The sequence below is a fragment of the Trachypithecus francoisi genome, unplaced genomic scaffold (assembly GCF_009764315.1).
Source record: "Trachypithecus francoisi isolate TF-2019V2 unplaced genomic scaffold, Tfra_2.0 Lachesis_group5, whole genome shotgun sequence".
NCBI lineage: Eukaryota > Metazoa > Chordata > Mammalia > Primates > Cercopithecidae > Trachypithecus > Trachypithecus francoisi.
In genome coordinates, this window is record NW_022681470.1 from 136,982,962 (window position 1) to 137,003,490 (window position 20,529).

Consider the following 20,529-nt stretch of genomic DNA (forward strand, 5'->3'; position numbering starts at 1 on the left):
CCACACACATTAGCCAATGATATATTCTAACCCTCAACAAAGCTGGTATTTTTCTCTGATTACAGACTTTGCCGTGGCAAACCCGGGCTCCGACGACAGAGGCAGCGCAGAAGCTCGCTCCTAAATGAGACAATTTTATTAAAATCATAATAATTCCTTGCATTTCTATAGCGCCTTTTCAGTGGCGGAGATCTCAGGTGCCCCACGTCCGGGTCTGCTAGAGAATCGGGGCGACCGCAAGCTCAGTGGCGGGGCAGGCGAGGCTGGCCAGCTCCACGAAGCGTCCACCGGCACGTAGTTTTCTTTTTTTAACAGCCTGTTTCTACCATTCAGCCTCTGTCTCATATGCTTTATATATATGTATGTATATATATATAAAGTAATAAAACTCCTTTAAATTAAAAAAAATGTTTTTAGAGAAGAGGAAAAAGACTCGAAGAGTAAGGGGGAAAAAAAAAGCTAAGTGTGGTCTGGGAGCTTGGGGCAGGGTTGCTGCTGGGATGGGCCGTGTCTGGGTCCAGGGTGCAGGGCGCAGCAGGGTCAGCCGCTGCCCCAGGGTCACCTCCCTCGGCGCAGCTGCAGCGGGCTGAGTCATCCGCACGTGGAAAAGGACCTAACACCATCAAAGCGCATTTAAGTAATTCGGGTGATGAGAAGTCGGGTTTAGGACCGGCTTCCGAGGGGACTGGAGACCGGCGCCTTTCTCTGAATGCCTGGGGGCTGCTCTGGCTCCGGGGGTGGCTCGGGGGACTTCAGCCCGACACCAGCTTCCTCCTCCAACAGGTTAAGTCGGGTCCGTAGGGCGCACACGTTCTTTTTCCGCTTTTCCGTCCTCTCCCCTGGCCTGCCCAGGAAGTGCTGCAAAAGGGCTGGAAGCAATGGGTGGGGAGGCCTCGCCGCCCCAAATTCAAGAAATCAGCCCGAGAGGGAAGGTGGCGTAGATCGAAAGGGACTTGGAGGGGAGGTTTTAGGTTTTTAAAGATTTTTTTTAGAGGCTGCGCAACTCCCTGCGGCCTGAAGGCAGAAGAGAGAAAGGGAAAGCGCATTTTCTGCCACTTAGTCCCATTTCTTCCCCGCGCTCGCTGGAGGCCAAACTACCCCAAATCCAGCCAACCCTGGAAACAAACAAAAATCTCCCCTGGTACGTTTCCCCGCCTTTACTCCCCCAAAAGAGAAGGCTCGGGGATTGAAGGTGAGGTTCCTCAGAGACCGGGGTAGTCACTCACTATGCGACGCGGAGAGACCCTCTCCGAAGGGACGCCCCCAAGCTGTCCTCGGATTTGGGGGCAGTTAAACCCCAAACTCTCCCAAGCACCCAAAGAATCACAGCAATCATCAACATCGCATTCACAGCCAAAGCCCTCGAACGCTCATTATCCTCCGTCGGATGTCAGGATGGGCGAAGGAGGAGAGAAACTGAGGCACAGGCGGCCCTGAGCCCCCAAACCCCGCGCGCCTGGGGTACAAACTAGCCTTAAGGCAAAAATGCCGACATCGGAGCCCCTTTTGGCGGCGGCCTTTGACGCAGCAAATGGTGAACCGGGACAGTCCTCCATGCCCACCAGCGCAGGGTCACTTTTTGGGGGTGGGCCGGGGGGAGTTCACTGTGAGGGGCAGGCCGCGCCCAGGCAGGAGAGGGCCGTGCTTGCGCAGCGAGGGGCCGGGAGGACGCCACCGGGACCCACTAGAGAGACTACGGTGCCTGGGAGGGATCATTGAGGAGCCTCTGGCCGTGCAAACGGTCGAAAGCCTGACCTAGGCTCCCAGTTTCCCCTCACCTGCCCCTGGGGTCCACGGTCCCCACTCTCCACTCAGCACCCATGGCGGTTCCGTCGTCGGAGCCACCCTGGTACATGCCACAAGTCGCGTCTTACATCCGGGGCCTCGAAGCGCCGCTTCCCGCCTTTTCGTCACGGCGCACGCGCACGGCGGGCTTTGCGCACAGCCCGCTAGTGGCCCGCGGCCCCCTAGCGCCCAGGTTCTGGGCCTTCTGCACGGTCTAGGCACTTGCTGTCCTCTCCCACCCCGCAGTGTGCGGTGCAAGTGGCAGTGACCGTCAGCACCCATTTTGCCTGGCACATGAAAAGCACACGACCTTCCCTCCTCCTGCTTGGGCCCCGGAGAGACCTCCCCACCACCTCTACGTCCATAAGCCCCCTCCCCCCAGTCTTGAGTCTGTTGCAGCGAGTCTGGGAAATGCCACGTGCCTTGAGAACCTCCAGAAAGGCTACAATGAAAGGAGCCCGTGGACGAGGGACACCCGTCGAGGGGCGCACTTGGCAGAGGGGCTATCTCAGGTAGGGTACGTACTGGCACGCGACCTAATGCACAGAGACACTGGGGAGGGGATGTTCGTGCCAACATGGGGTGCAGCCCAGCTTCTCTGTTCGGGGGACCCGGAGGAGACGCTGGAGTACCATCTAACTTTCTCCACCCAGGCTGGGACATCGAAGAGCTATGATTGGGCAGTGGAGCGTCTGGGGAGTCCCGGCACAACCCCCTGCCTCTGCCCCCACCCCTCTAAAACCCACCCAGCCTCACTCCTGAAGTCCATGGCTCACGCAGGGAACTCATCTCCACTGCCCGGGCGCACCTGGAGCGAAGGCCTGGAGGGCGGGTAGCGTGCCGCCCGAGCTGGACTCGGGGGCAAGTGGAAATTTCTCCCGAGGTGGGGTGGTGGGGGGCATTAAATGGCCTCTTTGTGGCGAATTGCAAGTCGTCACTCAGGGTTAATTTAAGCGGTAACTGCAAACACACACCAAAAAGCAACGTCTCGCCGCCAGCACCCACCCCCGCGATTGTGTTTCTGGGGCTGCGGGATTCGGCGCTGCAGTCCGGCCCTTGGGGGAGGGGGGTCCCCGGTCTTTAAGAACGTGGGACGTCCGCAGTGGAGAGGGGGAGGGCTGCTCCCGCCTCCCCCTACATCCCTGCCTGGCGAAATGGTTTTTGCAGGTTTGGGTCGAAGCCTAGTGGGGGTGGTAAAATCCAAGTACAAACGTGGAGCGGGAAGAGGGGGGAGCCGTTCTTACATATAAAAAGTATATATAAAGGTACAAATTTCAAATATAAATATAGCACATGCAGGGGCGCCACTGGGCAGCAGCAGTTCTGGGATGTCTCACCTGTGCCCCCAGGGACATACGGGGAGGCGGGTGTTCCGAGAGGGATGGGGGAGGTGGGAATTAGGCCTCCCTTCCCTGCCAGCTCCCCCAACAACCTGAATGCCACTTTGAAGCCAGATGCCCTGGGCGGCCTGGCAGGTGTGTGACTCGTGAAACACGCGTGTCCAGGCTGGAGAGGTGTGTACCCGCATAGGCCTGGAGCCACGTGTGTGGGCATCAGAGCAGGCTCACAGACCCACCTGGAGCTCCCCATGGGGGCCCTGGGCACGAGTACCTGTGCTTGGAAGCTCCATCGGAGGGAAAGCAGGGGAGTGAATGCTTGCGTTCAGGACCCCCACGTGGTGCCCGATGGGGCATGTTTATGGGTGTGAGTGCACCAGCCAGTATCATTGGGAATGTCAGGCCTAGGTGAGCACATAAGCTTTCGATGCCTTAGTTCCTGATTGGGGACAGCGGGCAAGGGCCTGCTGCAGACCCGGGTGGGAGCAACTGTATGAGAGCATGCTTATGTGCGTGCACACGTCCGAGTGCTGGGCTGGGGTGTCAAACAGGGACGTGCAAGAGCACACCTAGGTGCCCTTCAGAGCAGGGCAGGGCAGGGGGGTGTGCGAGTGCTCGCGCACGCCTTGGGAGTAGCCACGTGCGCGGGGGCTGCCCTCTGGACCCAGTCGAGCCCGGATCTGGCCCCTGAGCAGGCCATGGGGCAGGGCCGGCCGCCGGGCAGGCCAAGGCGGGATGTCGTTGGAGCCCTGTTGGTTTTGGCGGAGGCAACTCCAATGGGGGAAGCCCCAGGAGCAGGCGGGGGAGGAACAAAGAAGGGGAAAGCAAGGGAAAAGTGGGTTGCAGAGGAGGAAGCGCCCTGGACTGCGGAGGGTCCCAGGGGCGGTGGAGGCTGGGGCCTGCCTGGGCCAGGGGGCTCCTGGAGGCCCCCCGGGCTCAAGGCGGGTCACTCCACCTGTGTGGACAGGGTCAGGATGTTGGTTTGAAGTCCTGAGACTTCTCTGCCTTTGAAGACCCTCTGCCCGATTCTACCCACCAAATCCCCCAAAGGACCACAAGCTGCCACCACTGTGGACCAACTCCAGTCCTCCACATGGCCACTCACACATCAGATACTCAAGCCTAGTGCCACTGTACTTGTAGTTGCCCCTCTGATAGCCCCCACACTGCCCAGCGGTTTCTCAGTGCCCATCAGTACCCCACTTGGAGCCAAGTAGCATTTGGTGGGGAGGGTGTGGCCCAGTTTTCCCAGCCAAAGGCAGACGGTTTTGAACACCCTTAAGCAGGAAACCAGTAAGCCTCTTCCTCCTGCTTCTTGCTCTGGGCTTCTTAGAACCGGGGAATAGGAAGGGAATTCCCATGGGAAGGCCAGAAGGAGGAGCCTCAGGTGGCCAGGAGGGGGTTGAAAAGCTGGAGTGAACCTGTTTAAGTTTTGCTCACTCCTGGGAATCTGGCTGGGTAATCCCCACCACCCTGCTTCTAGCCCCATGACCTTGGCACTTGACCTTGTGGCCTCTGTTTCCTCATCTGTAAAACAGGTGACTCATACCTGCCTCGTCTTGGGAGGGTCACAGGAGGTCATGTATGCCCACCCGCCTTCCCCCCCACCCACCCGCTGCCCAGGCATAATTGCTCTGGAGTCGGTAGCTGTTATTTTTATTGTGAGGAATCTATGGCTGTGACAAGCTGTGACGCTTGGTGTGATCGCGTGAGGCTGGCTGTGTGTGCGACTGTGCCGCTGTGTGTGTGTGTGTGTGCGTGTGTGTGACAGGTTGTGTGTGAGACTGTGCGTGGACGACAGATTGTGCCGGTGTGCGGCAGTGCTTGTGACAGGCTGTCACTGCGCGACAGACTGCGGGTGGCGGGGTGTTGCGGGCGTTGACTGTGAGTGGGGATGAGGCGGTGTGTGGGACTGGGACTGGGAGACCCCCGCAAATCTACCTCCGTGAGGACCTGGCTACAGCGAGGATAGGGAGGCTCTCTGGAACTGCAGGAGGAACTCACTCCAGTTTCCTCCTGGGCCTTGGCTTTTCCATCACATTCAGTGGGACTCCACCTGTCTGCAAACCTTAGAGGTGATAGGTTTCAGAGGACCCTGTGACAGAGCCTCTCCTTCACCTATTGTGTCAGCTCAAGTGCTCAGCCTCCAGCTTCTTGCTGGGGTTTGGGGGGGCCCAGGAGGGTAATCAGGGGGCTCAGAGCATGGAGGACTGCAGGCCTGGCTGGCTTCAGTGAGGAATGTGTACCCTGTGCCTGTTTCCCACGTTTTCCCTGAGCTCCAGGCCTGGGCAGGGCCAGCAGAGACCTGGAGAAAACAGAGGGACTTGGGGAAAGATCAAGAAAAGCTAGGAGAGAAAGGGAGGAACAAAGTGAGAAAATCAGAGAGACAGGAAGATTGGAGCAAGCGAGTAGCGTCAGCATGGGCTCCCCCCGGGATCCGGAGAACACCAAGCTGCTTGGAGTCAGGACCACCAATCAAGATGAAAACACACCAGGTTTATGGGGTCAGGACTGACAGAAATGCCTGCTGACACTGGAGCACTGCTTGTATACCAGGCCCTGTGCTCAGAGCCTACTTTTAGGGACTCACCTTTAGGGATGCAGCCCTGCCAGAGGGATGAAAAAACCCAGGCTCGGCTGAAAAGTCCACAGTGGGCCGGGCGTGGTGGCTCAAGCCTGTAATCCCAGCACTTTGGGAGGCCGAGACGGGCGGATCACGAGGTCAGGAGATCGAGACCATCCTGGCTAACACGGTGAAACCCCGTCTCTACTAAAAAATACAAAAAACTAGCGGGCGAGGTGGCGGGCGCCTATAGTCCCAGCTACTCGGGAGGGTGAGGCAGGAGAATGGCGTAAACCCGGGAGGTGGAGCTTGCAGTGAGCTGAGATCCGGCCACTGCACTCCAGCCTGGGCGACAGAGTGAGACTCGGTCTCAAAAAAAAAAAAAAAAAAAAAAAAAAAAGAAAAGTCCATAGTGGCCCTTTACAGACGGGGAAACTAAGGCTGGGGGCCTCATCCCAGCACCCCCTCAAGCCCTGGAGTCATGAGAATAGAGGACCCCAAGGATCGGAGCCGTACGTTTTTCCCAACATGGCAAAACCCCACCAGCTGGAAGAATCACAGGACTCCATGGGCTGGGGGGTAGTGCCCTGTCACCCCCTCCTACCTCCTTAGCATGTCAACATGTGTGTTTGTTGTATGTTATGTGTGCCATGCTCCAGGGCTGTCCTGCAGCTGTCCCTGGTGTTTAGGCCACAGGATGATGTCTGCATCTCTCTGTAGGCACAGGCCTATGTGTGTCTGCTCTGTGTGTCTGTGTGTCCGTTCAGGGCCAGCCCCTGCCACAGAGGGGGGAGCGGTATTGGAGCACCCCCCCCCCGAAAGTGTGTCTTTGATACTTGCAGTCTCGGCAGCGAAAAACAAGTTTCCACAGGGCCGCCTTGGGTTGAGGCCAGGCCGTCCTCAAATAACATTTGAAGTTACTTAGCAAACTTTGTTTAGTGCCGAGAGAGGCGCGGGCAGCGGGTGTGGGGTGGGGGGGAGGGCAATAAACCGGTTCCTCCGAAGTCCCTTACCCCATCTAGGGACACAAGTACCCAAGGTGAGGGCTTGGTTCCCCCACCCCAGCTCTGGGGAGTAGAAGCAGGAATCTTGGAACCTTGGGGAGAACTTAGGGAAGGGGAGAGGTTGGGGCACACTACAGATGAAGCCTTGCCATTGCCATGCCAGGGCCTGGGCTTGGGCAGAGATGCCCACCCTGGCCCCCTGGTGGCCCAGATGCCAATACCAGGTGCGGGACAATCAGAAATGGGAGGGTCCCCACTTTTGCTGCAGTCCTGCTCTGCAAGTTTGAGGCTAAATGAAGGGGTGGATGGAGCGAGCTGGCTTAGAACATGTTCACCCCAACCCCAGACATACACACGAGCACGCAGAAAGCCCCTGATGTCCACATGCCTGGCCCCCACCCCCAAATTCCCATTCCTGGGTCCCAGCCCCAGGCGGCAGAGAAGGCCGGAGAGCCAACGATGGCGGCGGGTTTGGAAGTGAGGTTGGCGCCTATGGGAGGGGGAGGGGGAAGAGATGCCAAAAATGGTGAGCCATTACAGGCGAGCAGGCGAGAGAGGGAGGAAGGGAGGGAGCGAACGGGGAAGATGGAAGCCAGGCGGGCATCCTTGCTGAACTCCAGGCTGCAAAGGGGCAGCGGAAGAGGCAGCCCGGCCCTTCCAGGGAACAGGCATGGGGGATGATCCCCAGGTGGCACAGGACAAGCAGGGGCCCAGAGGCACCCAGCACTTCCCCACCCCCACCCCCAGCTTCGAAATGGAGACTGGCAGCAGCAGCCGCTCGGCTCTGCCCGGGCATGGGGTGGGGGTGGCAGGCAGGCAGGGCGCCAAACCAAATGCCACCAGGCTGGGCATGGTGGTTGCCAGCCTGCAGTGCCGACCCCGCCGGGCCCCAGCCCAGAGCTCTCAAGCCTGGAGCTTTGGGGGTGGAGAGAGTCTGGGGTCCTGGTGGGAGTTGGGGAACCCAACAGACAAAGCCAGATACCCCCAAGCTGTGGGCAGATCCCCAAGACCCTGCAAAGATGGCGCAGCCTGGTACTGCCAGGGTGACAGGCTGGGGTAAAAATAAACCCAGCCCGCCCCGGGGGAGCTAAATTGAGGGGCCCAGGTGGAAGTGCCACTCTGGGCCACCAGCTGCCCCCGCCCCATCCCCCAGCTCAGAGCAGCAGGGTTGCGAATACCCAGTGCCCATCAAGCCCCAGTTTCTGTACAGGAAAGGCCTCGGCCATCTTGTCCCCAGGTTTTGGGCGGGCACCGTATGGCATATCCACAAATATGGATAATAGATGAGCTCAGATTGAAGAAACGACAGGCAACATGGTCTGGGCAAATGATGGGCATGCCATGCTGAGCTACACATCCTTGACCTCCAGTCTGCCCCTTGGAGAGAGAAAGGGGCCTGGCGGGCTGCACTTGAGCTATAGCAAGGCAGCGTTCAAAATCAGCATCTCACCATGAGGCCTCCCTGCCCACCTCTGCTAAAACCACAGCTGCCCAGCACTCCGGAGGGCCCAGCCGGCTCTGTTCTCCCCACAGCACCTAGCGCTGTCTCAAGGACTGGACACTCCCTTGTTTATCAGGTTCACAGTCTGCCCTCCCACTGGGGCTGGCATCTTTGCAGATTTTGCTCCCTGCCGAGCCTCCAGGGCCTAAAACAGAGCCTGGCACCCAGGAGGTGCTTGGTAAATATTTGTTGAAGGAATGCACAGGCCCCCGGCTGCACCCCCAGCATTTGGGCTCCGGCTGGGTGCCCAGTAAAGTGTGGGAGAGGACGTTTGGACCTGCGGGGGTGAGGGCAAGCCTGGCCAGCAGGGGTGCAGAGCGGATGAGACCACCATCCACCTTTATTCTGAGCCCTGGATGGAAGAAGATCTGAAGGTCAGAGTGGTAAGAAAGGTTCAAGGGTCAACCACAGGGGCACGTTTCAAATGGGAGCGTGGGGGTGTGCAGGTCCATTCTGAAATTTGGGAAAGGCCAGAGAACAAGCCGCAATTCTGTCCCATCGGCAGGATTTAGGGTGATGACGATCTTGGAGAAGGAGCTCCCTGCCCTTGACCCTAGCACTGGATACCTCTACTCTGAGTCTCCGTTTTTCATCCATAAGTTCAAAGCAGTTTTTTCACATCAAGCACAGTTTTAAAGCGTGTGCTGTGAACTAGCTCCTCAGATCCTTACCACAACCCTGCTTCCTAGATACAGAAATTGAGACCCAGAGAGGGTAAGCAACTTGCCCGAAGTTACACAGCTAGTGAGTGGCAGAGCCAGGAGTCAAACCCAGGAAGCTGGCTCTGCAGGCCCCACTCTCCTAATAACAGTACCTGCTGAACACAGGATTTGAGAAGACAAGCTGGGAAGGCACTTAGCAAGGGCGCAATGCAACAAGCACACAGTTCACATTAGCTGTTGCTACGATCTTCAGGATAAACATTTATTTTGCTGTTATCCTATCTTCTACCATTCTGCCGACCGCTATCTTTTCTGTCTTTCTCAGGGGTCAGAACTGGGGAGTCAAAGGCCAAAGGATTAGTGAGACAGCCCCATGGAGGACAGGACAGAACTTAGCGTTGTTGGCCAGGCACAATGGCTCATGCCTGTAATCCTAGCACTTTGGGAGGCCGAGGCAGGCAGATCATTTGAGGCCAGGAGTTTGAGACCAGTCTGGCCAACATAGAGAAAACCTGTCTCTATTAAAAATACAAAAATTAGCCAGGCATGATAGTGCACGTCTGTAATCCCAGCTACTTGGGAGGCTGAGGCACGAGAATTGCTTGAGCCCGGGAGGCCAATGTTGCAGTGAGCCGAGATTGCACCACTGTACTCAAGCCTGGGCAACAAAGTGAGACTCTGTCTTAAAAAAAAAAAAAAAAAAAAAAGCTGAGCGCGGTGGCTCAAGCCTGTAAATCCCAGCACTTTGGGAGGCCGAGACGGGCGGATCACGAGGTCAGGAGATCGAGTCCATCCTGGCTAACACGGTGAAACCCCGTCTCTACTAAAAAATACAAAAAACTAGCCGGGCGATGTGGCGGGCGCCTGTAGTCCCAGCTATGTGGGAGGCTGAGGCAGGAGAATGGCGTGAACTCAGGAGGCGGAGCTTGCAGTGAGCTGAGATCCGGCCACTGCACTCCAGCCTGGGCGACAGAGCGAGACTCCGTCTCAAAAAAAAAAAAAAAAAAAAAAAGAACTTAGCTTCGTCCCCGTTCCTTCTCTCGGTAGCTGCCAGGAGCAAGGAGGTGAGGGTGGAGCCCTCGGCCACTGAGTCTAGAAGACTGCGGGTATCCTGGGCAGGGGTGGGCATATGGTTTTCCAGGCTTTGTCTTGCCCCAGGTTTCTACAAACCAGGGCAGGGATTTGGGGCTCCCAATTCTATCCTGAGAAGTCAGGGTGGCTGTAGCTGCTGCGCAAAGACAGCTGGTTGTGGCTGACAAACAGAGGGGAGGTGCCACCAGAGCAGGTCTCATCTCTCAGGCACCATTTCCAACCACTGCCAGGTGTGGCCCAGGTGCGAATGTGTGTGGGAGTGTGACTCTCGTCCCTGTGTGCTGGGGTAACACCAGACTGTGTACATGCCATGCCGATTGTGCCTAGGTTTGACAGGGGAAAGGGGCATATATGTGACAAAGCCTGGGTCCTGGTGAGGGAGACTGTGTGTGTGTGACACTGTCAGCTGGCTTCTTGTTTGGGTGTGACTGTGTATGTGGGTGCATGTGTAATGGGTGTCAAGGGTTAGCTGTGCCTGTGTGTGTTACTGTGTATCTGGGGACGCGTGGCAGGGTTTCCAACCTTGGCACTACTGACATTTGGGGCTGGATCGTTCCTTGTGGTCGGCAAGGGTTGGGAGGTTCCATTGTAGGGGACTGAGCAGCGTCCTGGGTCTCCACTCACTAAATGCCAATAGCACCCCTCTACAAGTGTGACAACCAAAAATGATTCCAGGCCGGGCATGGTGGCTCATGGCTCCCAGCACCTTGGGAGGCCGAGGCAGGAGGATCACCCGAGCCCAGGAATTCAAAGCCAGCCTGGAAAACATAGCCAGACCTCATCTTTACTACAAATTAAAAAATTAGCTGGGTATGGTGGTGCTCGCCTGTAGTCCCAGCTACTTGGGAGGGTGAAGCAGAACTGCTTGAGCCCAGAAGTTCAAGACCAGCCTGGGCAACATAACGAGACTGTCTCTACAAAAAATTTAAAAATTAACCAGGTGTGGTGACATGCGCCTGTAGTCCCTGCTACTCAGGAGGCTGAGATGGGTAGATCACTTGAGCTTGGGAGGTCAGGGCTGCAGTGAGCCGAGATTGCACCACTGTGCTCCAGCCTGGGCTGCAAATGACAGTCTGTCTCTTAAAAAAAAAAAAAAAAAATGTTTCCAGACATTTCCCAATGGGCAAAATGGGCAAAATCACTCCTGGTGACACTGTGTTAGGGAGTGTGTGGGGTGTTTGTGTGTCTGAGAGCGTGTTATTGCATGCATGTGCGTGTACCTGTGTGCTTGGTGGTGTATGCGGGTGTATCGGCGCCTGACATTATGAGTGCGTGTGCTGTGTGGTTCTAGCTATGCCTGTGGGTCTGAGCGTTTTATGGTGGCAGAGCCTGTGTCTGTGCTGTGTGCTTCATGGCATGTGATCATTTGACTGCGCGTGTCCCGTGTGTCTGCACCCACGTGCACGTCCCTGCGTGTGTAATGCCGCATTGATGTGTTCAGGTGTGTCCAGGTACCTCTAGGTGTCTGTGAGTGAGGGCAAGCTTCTTTGCATGGGGACGCCTGTGTCTGTTTGATTGAGGGAGGTGCAGCATGCCAGTGTGTGTTAGCGTGATTCTTTGTGCCCGCAAGTGCCAGTGAGACTGTGTGACTTTGTGTGAGATGGACCCAGAATAAACCCCCCCCACCTGAGATGATTCGACCGAAGCCGATATTTGGACGGAACCACCTGGATAATTTGGCCCCCATCCCTAGCTCCTGCCTGCCTTGGACTAAAAGGCCCAGGGGGGTCGGGTGCACCTCCACGCTGTCCCTCCCTCCAGCCTGGCTCACACAGATTCAGGTGGGGACAGACAGATCCCCACTCTTGCCCGATCTGTGCCAGGAAGGCTGGCACTGAGCTTCAGCTGAGGGGGCAGGGTCCTTGGCGATGGTGGTGGGTACTGCCCCCTGCCTGCTGCTGGCCACTACCCCCAGCTCCCCTCAGGGTGGGGCCCAGGGGGGGAGAGCTCCCCAGTGCAACCCCGGCTTCCGATTGGCTGCAGAGCGCCGCAGTGCCCGCTACCCGCCTCCCCTCCCTGGCTGGCGCAGCCACATCGGTAGTGGTGGCAAACGCAACTTGGAGTTCTGGGCACAGCTGCGCCTCACAGAGGCCTGCCAGCCCCACCAGAAGCCAGACACCCCAGCTCCGTGCCCCCGACCCCTCCCTGCCCGCCCGCCCCGCTGGGCAGCTCAGTCACCCTGCCCATTGCCTCCCTCCGGCTGCCAGGCCCTGTCCACCCTGCTCCCTCACCCACCAGGCCTGTGCCCCCCTGGCCAAGCCCACTCAGGGGGCCCAGGCCCCTGCACGAGGCCACTCCCGCCCTCAGAGGGGCTCCTCGGGAGGGGGGAGGCGGTGAGGAAGGGGGGGTTGGGAGCTAGCCCTTCTTCCTTTAGTGAACGCGCCCAGAGCTGGAGCCAAAAATCGAGGAGGAGAGATATTCAGACGGAGCCAAGACGCGTTTGGCAGGAGGAGAGAGAGAGGGAGAGAGGGAGCGGGAGGAGGGGAGGAGGGGAGGAGAGAGGGAGGAAAGAGAGAGAGAAAGGGGGAAAGAAGGGGGGACCTCAGTTTCCAAATCCGCGCCCTCAGAGCCTCGGAGGGATGGCGGGTGGCCCAGGGGTGTGGGGCCCAGGGCCTGCCTGGCTGTGGGGGCAGCGAGGATAGTGGGCTCAGGCCCACGGAGACAGCCGGACACCCAGCTGGCCAGGCTAGAACGGACACAGGCAGAAGCCAAGATCAATGTGCGCCGGGCAGACAGAGGGAGGCCTGTGGGCGGCCCGAACACACGCCCGCACCTCGCCGCCGCACAACAGGCTTCTGTCCATGCCAGGCCAGGGGCACGGGCGGGGCCCCCAGCAAGGCCACTGCAGCCGCACGACCTCATGGGAAGGGACTGAGCGGCCAGCCCGCTCCCAGCCGCTTGCCCGCCGCCATAGCAGGCATCTCACATGGTGCTCAGAGGCCAAGGGAATGCCCAGGAGAGGTGCCCATGGGGTGAGGCCCACAGTGATCGTCCCAGGGACAAGCCCAGGAGGCCCAGTGATATGAGGGTGGTGACACTGGAGACACGTGTGTTGACACGTATGTGGACACAAATTGACACGGACAGGCCAACGTGTGTGAGACACACGGATACACTCTTTGCCGTGACGCACAGACACCCAGTAAAACACTGCTGTAGATGTGACGCATGTCGCTGGGACACTGTCACCCCAGATACAAAGCGCAGATACAAAGATGGCGACCGGTACACCGATACCCATTGACGCGCGCAGCGCCACCGTGACACAAAGACTACATCCGGCACACTGACACGCATGGTGGCATGCTTCCCGACCCCCCGCTACCGAATACACAAGAGACAGGGTGTGCGATGATCCGTGGAGTCACATGCAGGTAGCACCCAATGATGGACACTCGGAGACATGGAGAGGCATGGAGAGGGACCCGGGCAGGCACACACTGCCACACAGACATCTGCGGGAAAATGGTGGCTCTGAGGCCTGACATGCCGATTAACACGCACGCTGATCTGGGAGAACCCAGATAGTGGCTCACAGCTGTCCCCCTGGCCCACTCACCCCCACATCCAGGGCTTTGGGGGCAGGAAAATGAAGACACCCCCCTCTCCTCCACCCCAGCTGGGAGGGAGGGGACAGAAGGCCCATCCTCAGCACCTCGTTGGAGAAAATGCCCAGCCTCCCCTACCTCTCTGGTCCAGCAAGTCCCCAGATTCCAGCTTCATGAGGGTGGGGGAGACAATATCTGAGCAGATTTAAAAGGCCAGGCTCCCTGTGGGTTAGATGGGGAGGCCAGCAGTCAAGACACAGACCACGGGGGCATTTTGCCCACAGCCACGGCGCCAGGGCCAAACGCCCAGCATTGCTCCCACCCGCAATGCACCCTGATCCAGCCAAGTGCCCACATTGCCCACATAGGATCCTGCACATGTGTCCTGTGTCCATGACAGGTCCAGGTGACAATGCCTAGGTGCAGACTCAGAAACAGTTCTAGAGCTTGGGGACATCCCTGAAGTCATCATCTAGATGCACCAGGTCTCTTTGTCCCACGTATATTTGAATGAACGCATGCACACATACTCTTATACCAGGATTCAGGGCCCCCAACCAGGGCATCTGGTCCTCATGGAACAGTGGAGGTCTCGTATCTCCCATCCTGCCCCCCACCCTCCCCCACCATCTCTCCCCTATCTTGAAGTCCTGCCACCCTCTGCTTGGCTTACAGGTCCCCATCCAAAGGTAAAAGAGCTGGGCCATGTGCAATCTCCCATCCTTCCAGACTCTCTTCTTGCCTCCTCCTCCTCGAGGAAGTCCACTTGGATGTCTATGGTTGGCAGGTGCTCGACTCTGTCTTCTACTCCTCAGAGGCATCCCTTTCTCAGCTGGGAGGGTCTGGGAGGTTGACAACCAACAACTGGCAACAATTACCATTTCTGGAGCATACACTCAGGCACCACACTGAGCCTAAGTACAGCCCAAGAGATAGACACTGGTTTTCGCCCATTTTACAGGCCAGGAGAATCCTGTGCTTCAGGTCACAAGATTAGAAGATGTGGACCTGGAGCTCAAACCCATTTCTGTCTGATGGCAAAGCCTAGCCCTTGACTCTGCTGCCACAGCCTCCGTCTGGGAGCTCTCAAGGCTATACAAGACATTCCAGGCCCTAGGGAGACTGGAGCACCCTGTTCCCGGCAAAGCCCTTGGCTCTGAGCTCGGCAGAGCATTGAAACATCTCACAGAGCCCCAGCTCCTCTCATGAGCTACCCCATCCCAGCCCACACCTGGGCACACCACCCACCCCAGCAGTGGGCATGAATCGGGCAGGGCCAGAGCCGGAGAGAAAATGCCAAGTGCCATGAAAACAGGACACCAGGCCGGAGCAGGGACAGAGAGCGATAGCTTTGCAGGGACAGAGGGGTGGCCAGAGTGACCCAGAGAGAAAGCTGAGGGAAGGGGGCATCAGGGAAGCCCCAGCCATCCCCCTCCCATGGAAGGAGTGTCAGGGGAGCTATGCAGACACAAAAGTACAGGAACTTCGGCTGCTTGTGTGGCCAGGAAAATGGGCGTAGGTCGCTGCGTGTCTGAGAGTGGGTGTATCCGTGTGTGCGCCCATGTATGTCTTCGTGTGTGTCAGCAAATGTTGGCATGTTTGCCTGTGTATCCCTGTGGCAAGGAGGGGGAAGCACACATTGGTGTGTGTGTGTGTGTGTGTGTGTGTGTGTGTGTGTCTGAAAAGGTATTTGTGGCCGGGTGCAGTGGTTCATGCCTGTAATCCAGCACTTTGGGAGGCCAAGGTGGGTGGATCATGAGGTCAGGAGTTCAAGACCAGCCTGGCCAAGATGGTGAAACCCCATCTCCACTGAAAAATACATAAATTACCCAGGTGTGGTGGCGGGCACCTGTAATCCCAGCTACTCAGGAAGCTGAGGCAGAGAATTGCTTGAACCAGGAAGGTGGAGGTTACAGTAAGCCAAGATTGTGCCACTGCACTCCAGCCTCGGCAACAGAGCAAGACTCCATCTCAAAAAAAAAGGTATTTGTGTACACACCTAGGTGAGCCAACTGCATTATGTCTCTGTGTAAAGATGTGTAGCCATCCATCCGCCTGTCCGTCCTTCGGTCCATGTGAGCATGTGTGGGGGCGAACACACATTTGCGTCTGCCTGTATCCAAGCCTGTGATGAGGGCTCCATGAGTCTGGGAGGTGTCGTGGTCTCCATGTGCCTTTGTCGCTATCTGTGTCATCTCGAGGGGTTTGTGAGTGTTTATGTGTGCGCTGGGGGTGGTTGTGAACACAAGTCCACAGTTTCCTGTGTCTGTACGTGCATCAAAGAGGTACTGCTATGTCTCTAAGCCTACACCAATACACGTGTCCCATTTCAAGAGGTGCATGTGTGTTAATGGGTGTGTGTGACAGTGTGAACACAAGTCCTCGGTTTCCTGTGTCCATAGGTCTGTAGGCTCATCAGTGGTCGTGTGTCTGGACATCGGTGTGAACAGGACACTTACATCTCCATCTTGGCGGTGATGGTGGTGTACATGAGTTCACATCCTGGTTGTGTCTCTCTGTTTCTTGGCGGGGTCAGGATGGGGAGGGGGGTCCATCCATCCACCTCCCACCCCTCTCTCTGCCTGGGACTCAGGCCTGTGGCTGCCATGGACTCCAGCAGCTCCAGCAACCGCCCCGCCCGGCCGCCCTGAATTTCGATGCTTTTTCTAGAAGGAGATTTCCCCCCCCGCCCTTCCCCCTCGCCCACAGTACCTTTCCCCGCCAGGGCCCCGCTGCTCCAAGCTCGTTCCTGCTCAATCATTTATTGACTTTAAAATCGAAGCCAATTCTGGTTTGAAAAAAAGAAAAGGGAGAGAGAGAGAGAGAGGGAAAGAGAGAGAGGCAGGCCAGAGAGACAGAGAGAGAGTCCGAGACGCCAGTGGAGGGGGGAGCAGAGATGGGGCCAAAACTGGAGTCAGAGACAGAGATAGTCAGAGATATACAAAAGGACAGAGCTGGAGAAAGAGAGATGGAAAAGGGCAGAGTACACCAGAGACCGATAAAAACAGAGACCGAGAAAAAGACAGCGAACGAAAGAGGTTGTCAGAAAAACAGACCAGCAGGGCAAACTATGGAAGCAGAAAGATTTGTAAAAACAGAGATGTGATTGTTAGGGAGGGGCAGGCCAGACCCCACTGACCAGCCGACAGCAGCCACCTGCCTAGAGCTGAAGGGTTTCCCTGCCCACCATGAAGGGCTGGCAGCCTGGTGACACCATGCCCACTCCCCTCTCCAGCCATCCTGGCACACTGGAGCTGTCGTAACCTGGGCCTTCAGTCACACATAGCCAAGGACCAGCCATTGCCCTGGGTCTAGCAGCCGCCCCAGCCCCTTCCTAGCTGTGTCACTGGCGTATCTGCGGGCATTTTCTCTCCCAGGGTGCTGTGAAATCTGAGGGGCGGGTGTCTCACCCAAGCCACGGGGGAGCAGCCTCAGATGTCTGGTGTGCTTGGCATGGGAGGCCGGGCTGGCAGCCTGGTGGGCAAGGGGCTGCTTGAGTGTGGGGTCTTGGTCCCACTAGGCCTCAAACATCGGCCACACAGCCCAACCAAGCGTAACAGCAAAAAGGCACAGCTCAGACACCGCTGGGTAGGCAGTTGTTGTGAGGGGCACCCAATATGGAGTGGCCATGGAACTGGAGGTGCAGATGTGGGGGTTCCCCACACTGCCATGGTGCTCAGGGTGCCTGCTCACACCTGCATGCACACTGCAACATGTATGCATGCCCGTGCGCCCTCGCCAACACATACTTGGGCCTGCTTTCTACAGGAAAACCCGCTCCCTGGGCCATACACGGCCATGCCACGCAGGCCTGCCCACGGCCGGCCCACAGGGGCCACACACAGACTCTAGATTGATTCACACTCACATACACTTGCACTTGTGCATACAGGAGCATGGTGTGGCCACAAATGACATGCACCCCGACAAACCCCTTGCCCCTTGACACCACTGCACACTCGCGGCATGACCCAAAGTAGCAGCCATACCCATGTGGATTGCCACTGTATGCTGTGGACACACTTGGCACATGGCTGACAGGGATCAGGCTGGGCAGAGGGGACAATTAGGGCCTGGCCTAGAGAACCCCCACATGCAGGCCTGGGTGGCAGCAGGGCTAAACAGCCTCAGATGTCCCCTCTTCAGAGACTGTTACCAGCTGTGGCCTGGCCCTGCAGGCAATGCTGTCAGGGCCACTGTGGAACTCTGGGCAGCTCCTGTGCCCTCTTAGAGCCTCAGGCCACAGCCCGGGGAGAGTTGAGTGGCCCGACAGGCATCCTCGAAGCTTTTGCCGCAGCCGTGCGCCGCGCAGGGAACTTCGCTGCAGGCGGGACGCGCTCTAGCAACGCGCCAAGGTCGGCGCTGTTGTGCCAAAGGCTGACCCGACGGTGTGGCCGCAGCACTGGCGGCTGTGTCCACGGCTGCCTCCCGCCCCTCCCGCCTCCAGGCGACGGGACGGGATTCCCCAGGCCTGCCGGGTCCACTCCGCAGCAGCGCGGGTCGCTAGGGCCAGAAAGTTTGCGCCGAGGAAAGTTTGGGGGTGGGGGGGCTGAGGCTGCGACGTCCAGGGTCGGAGAGGCGCGGCCACCGCTGGCAGCGCGCCCGCCCCTCTCTCCCCTCCCCTGCCCCTCCGAAATTTGGGAGCCCCGCCATTTTCTTAGCCCCGCTCCCATGTGAGGCCTGAACAAAGACTTTGGGGAGACGCCCGGGCCGCTCGGCCCGCCCCAGGCACCCCAGCCACACGCAAGGGCCGCCGCCACGCACGCCGGCCACTGCCACCCTCGGGAACCGAGGCGCCCGCCCCAGGAAGCGTCGCGGGACCCAATGTCCCCTCTGCGCCCTCAGGACCACCCTCTTGCCACTCTGTCACCCCCGCAAACACTGCCAGCGGCCACACTGCCCGGGTGCGCCTACAGTAGCCCACAGGTCGGCCAGAGTCCCGCTGCCCATCGCACCCCAGTCGAGCGCGCACACACACATACACACACACATACGTACACACACTCCCGCCTGCGCTCCAAGGGCAGCGCCACGACGCAGCTGGCCACCCCCGGAGCCCCCAAACGGAGTCCGCCCGGTGGCCAGGGTCGCACGCGCACGGTGACGCCCGCACGCGTGCCCGGGCTCACCGCGGCACAGCCTGCACCCCTCGGTGGCCCGCGGGCTCTCGGCCCCCGCCTTCCCGGCCGCCGCGCGTCCCCTCCGCCCGCCCGCGCCGCCGGCCAGCCTCCCGCGCCCGCTCCCCTCCCCCGGTCGCGCGGGGGCGGCGGCCGGTACCTGGGTGAGGCAGTACGGGGAGTACATAGCTGGGCGCCCGGGCGGGAGCGCGGCGGCCGGCCGCGGCGAGGGGAGGGGAGGCCCGGCAGGCGGCGGCCGCACTGGGGCTCGGGCTCCGGCTCGGCTCCTCCGGCCTCCGCCGCGCTGCGCCCGCCCGGCCCGCGGCCCCGCGGCTCGGCCCGGCGCCGCTCCGCGCTCGCCGCTCGCAGGCTCGGCCCCGCCGGCTCCGGGGCCGCCGCCGCCGCCGCCGCCGCCGCGCTCGCCGCTGCCTCTCGCGTCCGCCGCCGCCGCCGCTGCCGCCGCGCGTCTACTCCATGCCGCCGCCGCTCGGCCGGTCACCCTCGCCCGCCGCCGCCGCCGCAGCCGCCGCGCTGTGAAAGTGAAAGTTTAGACAAAGTTTGGAAGCGGCGCACTCCGGGGAGAGGGAGCGGGCGGGCGGCGCGGGCGGGAGGAGGGGCGCGGGGAGGGGCGGGCAGGGCGGGGGAGCGGCGGCCGGCGCACACACACACGCACACACATGCACACACACACACGAACACACGCACACGCGCGCGGGGGCGCACACCGACGCGGCCGCCCCGACACGTGCTGGCCCGCGTTCCAGCGCAGACACACGCTGACACACAGCGGGACTCGGACCCCGCCACACATGTCACGTCCAGAAAGCCTGGCCACACGTTCCGCATTGGAACAACAAAGCACACTCGGACACCAATGCACACAAGGCACGGACACACAACCCCTACACACAGGCACTAACACACACGCCAGTCTGGGAAAACACCCACGACCCACGCTCTGACATGTACCATCCCACCATGGTATCCAGGCACACAACAAGGAACCGCATATAGACATATACCAACGCAGGCGTCACGTAGACACACACTGATATGCACGAAGACACACCAGTGCATGACACATAGAGATGCACACTGATGCACACACATTGACGCATGTTCCTGCAGAACACAGACACATGCAAGATCACACAGGCACACGCTGATACCTTCCAGACACATAATTCCTACACGCAGACACATACACAACACACACACATCGCAGTGCCAGAACATATTGGCAATTGTGGCAATACACCCCAATGTACAGAATGACACTGATGATTGGGAGGCCGAGGCCAGCAGATTGCTTGAGCTCAGGAGTTCGAGACCAGCCTGGGCAACATGGCAAAACCCCTCTCTACCAAAAATACAAAACTTAGTTGGGTGTGGTGGTGGATGCCTGTGGTCCCAGCTACTTAGGAGGCTGAGGTCGGGGGATCCCTTGAGCCCAGGGAGGCCAAGGGTGCAGTGAGTCATGATCATGCCATTACACTCCAGCCTGGGTAACAGAGCAAGACCCTGTCTGAAAAAAAAATAAATAAGAATGACACTAATGAAAGGAAGACACACAATGTCACATAAACACACACCATCAAACACCTGGAAGTGAATGCAAAGGATGCCAATACAAAGAGATACACAGTGTCACAGATACAAAGCAACACTGGCTGTCACAACACAACACACAGACACACACACCACACTGGGTTGCCCAGATGTACCCACAGGCCTTGGACACACTGACCAACTGTCTGATGCCCAAGCGGCTGACAACCCCTCTGGGAGAATCATCTAGCCATGCACACAGGGATCACACACATACACCCATGTCCCTCACATGCCACATACACACACACTTGTAATGTGGCCCTGATCATCGACATAGGCAAATACAGCAGGAGACCCACAGCTCAGCGG

The 20,529-nt window shown here is 58.7% G+C and overlaps 1 protein-coding gene across 3 annotated transcripts in view; it reads right to left on the reverse strand.

Moving 5' to 3' along the window:
- NFIX (nuclear factor I X) overlaps positions 1 to 19,157 on the reverse strand; it is a 104,635-nt gene extending 85,478 nt beyond the window's left edge. For all 3 annotated transcript variants that reach the window (XM_033198132.1, XM_033198128.1, XM_033198124.1), the window contains exon 1: positions 18,770 to 19,157. In XM_033198132.1, the coding sequence (XP_033054023.1) occupies positions 18,770 to 18,796 (27 nt within the window). In that variant the 5' untranslated portion in view covers positions 18,797 to 19,157. The remainder of the gene's footprint in view (positions 1 to 18,769) is intronic.
- Between the last annotated feature and the right edge of the window lie 1,372 nt (positions 19,158 to 20,529).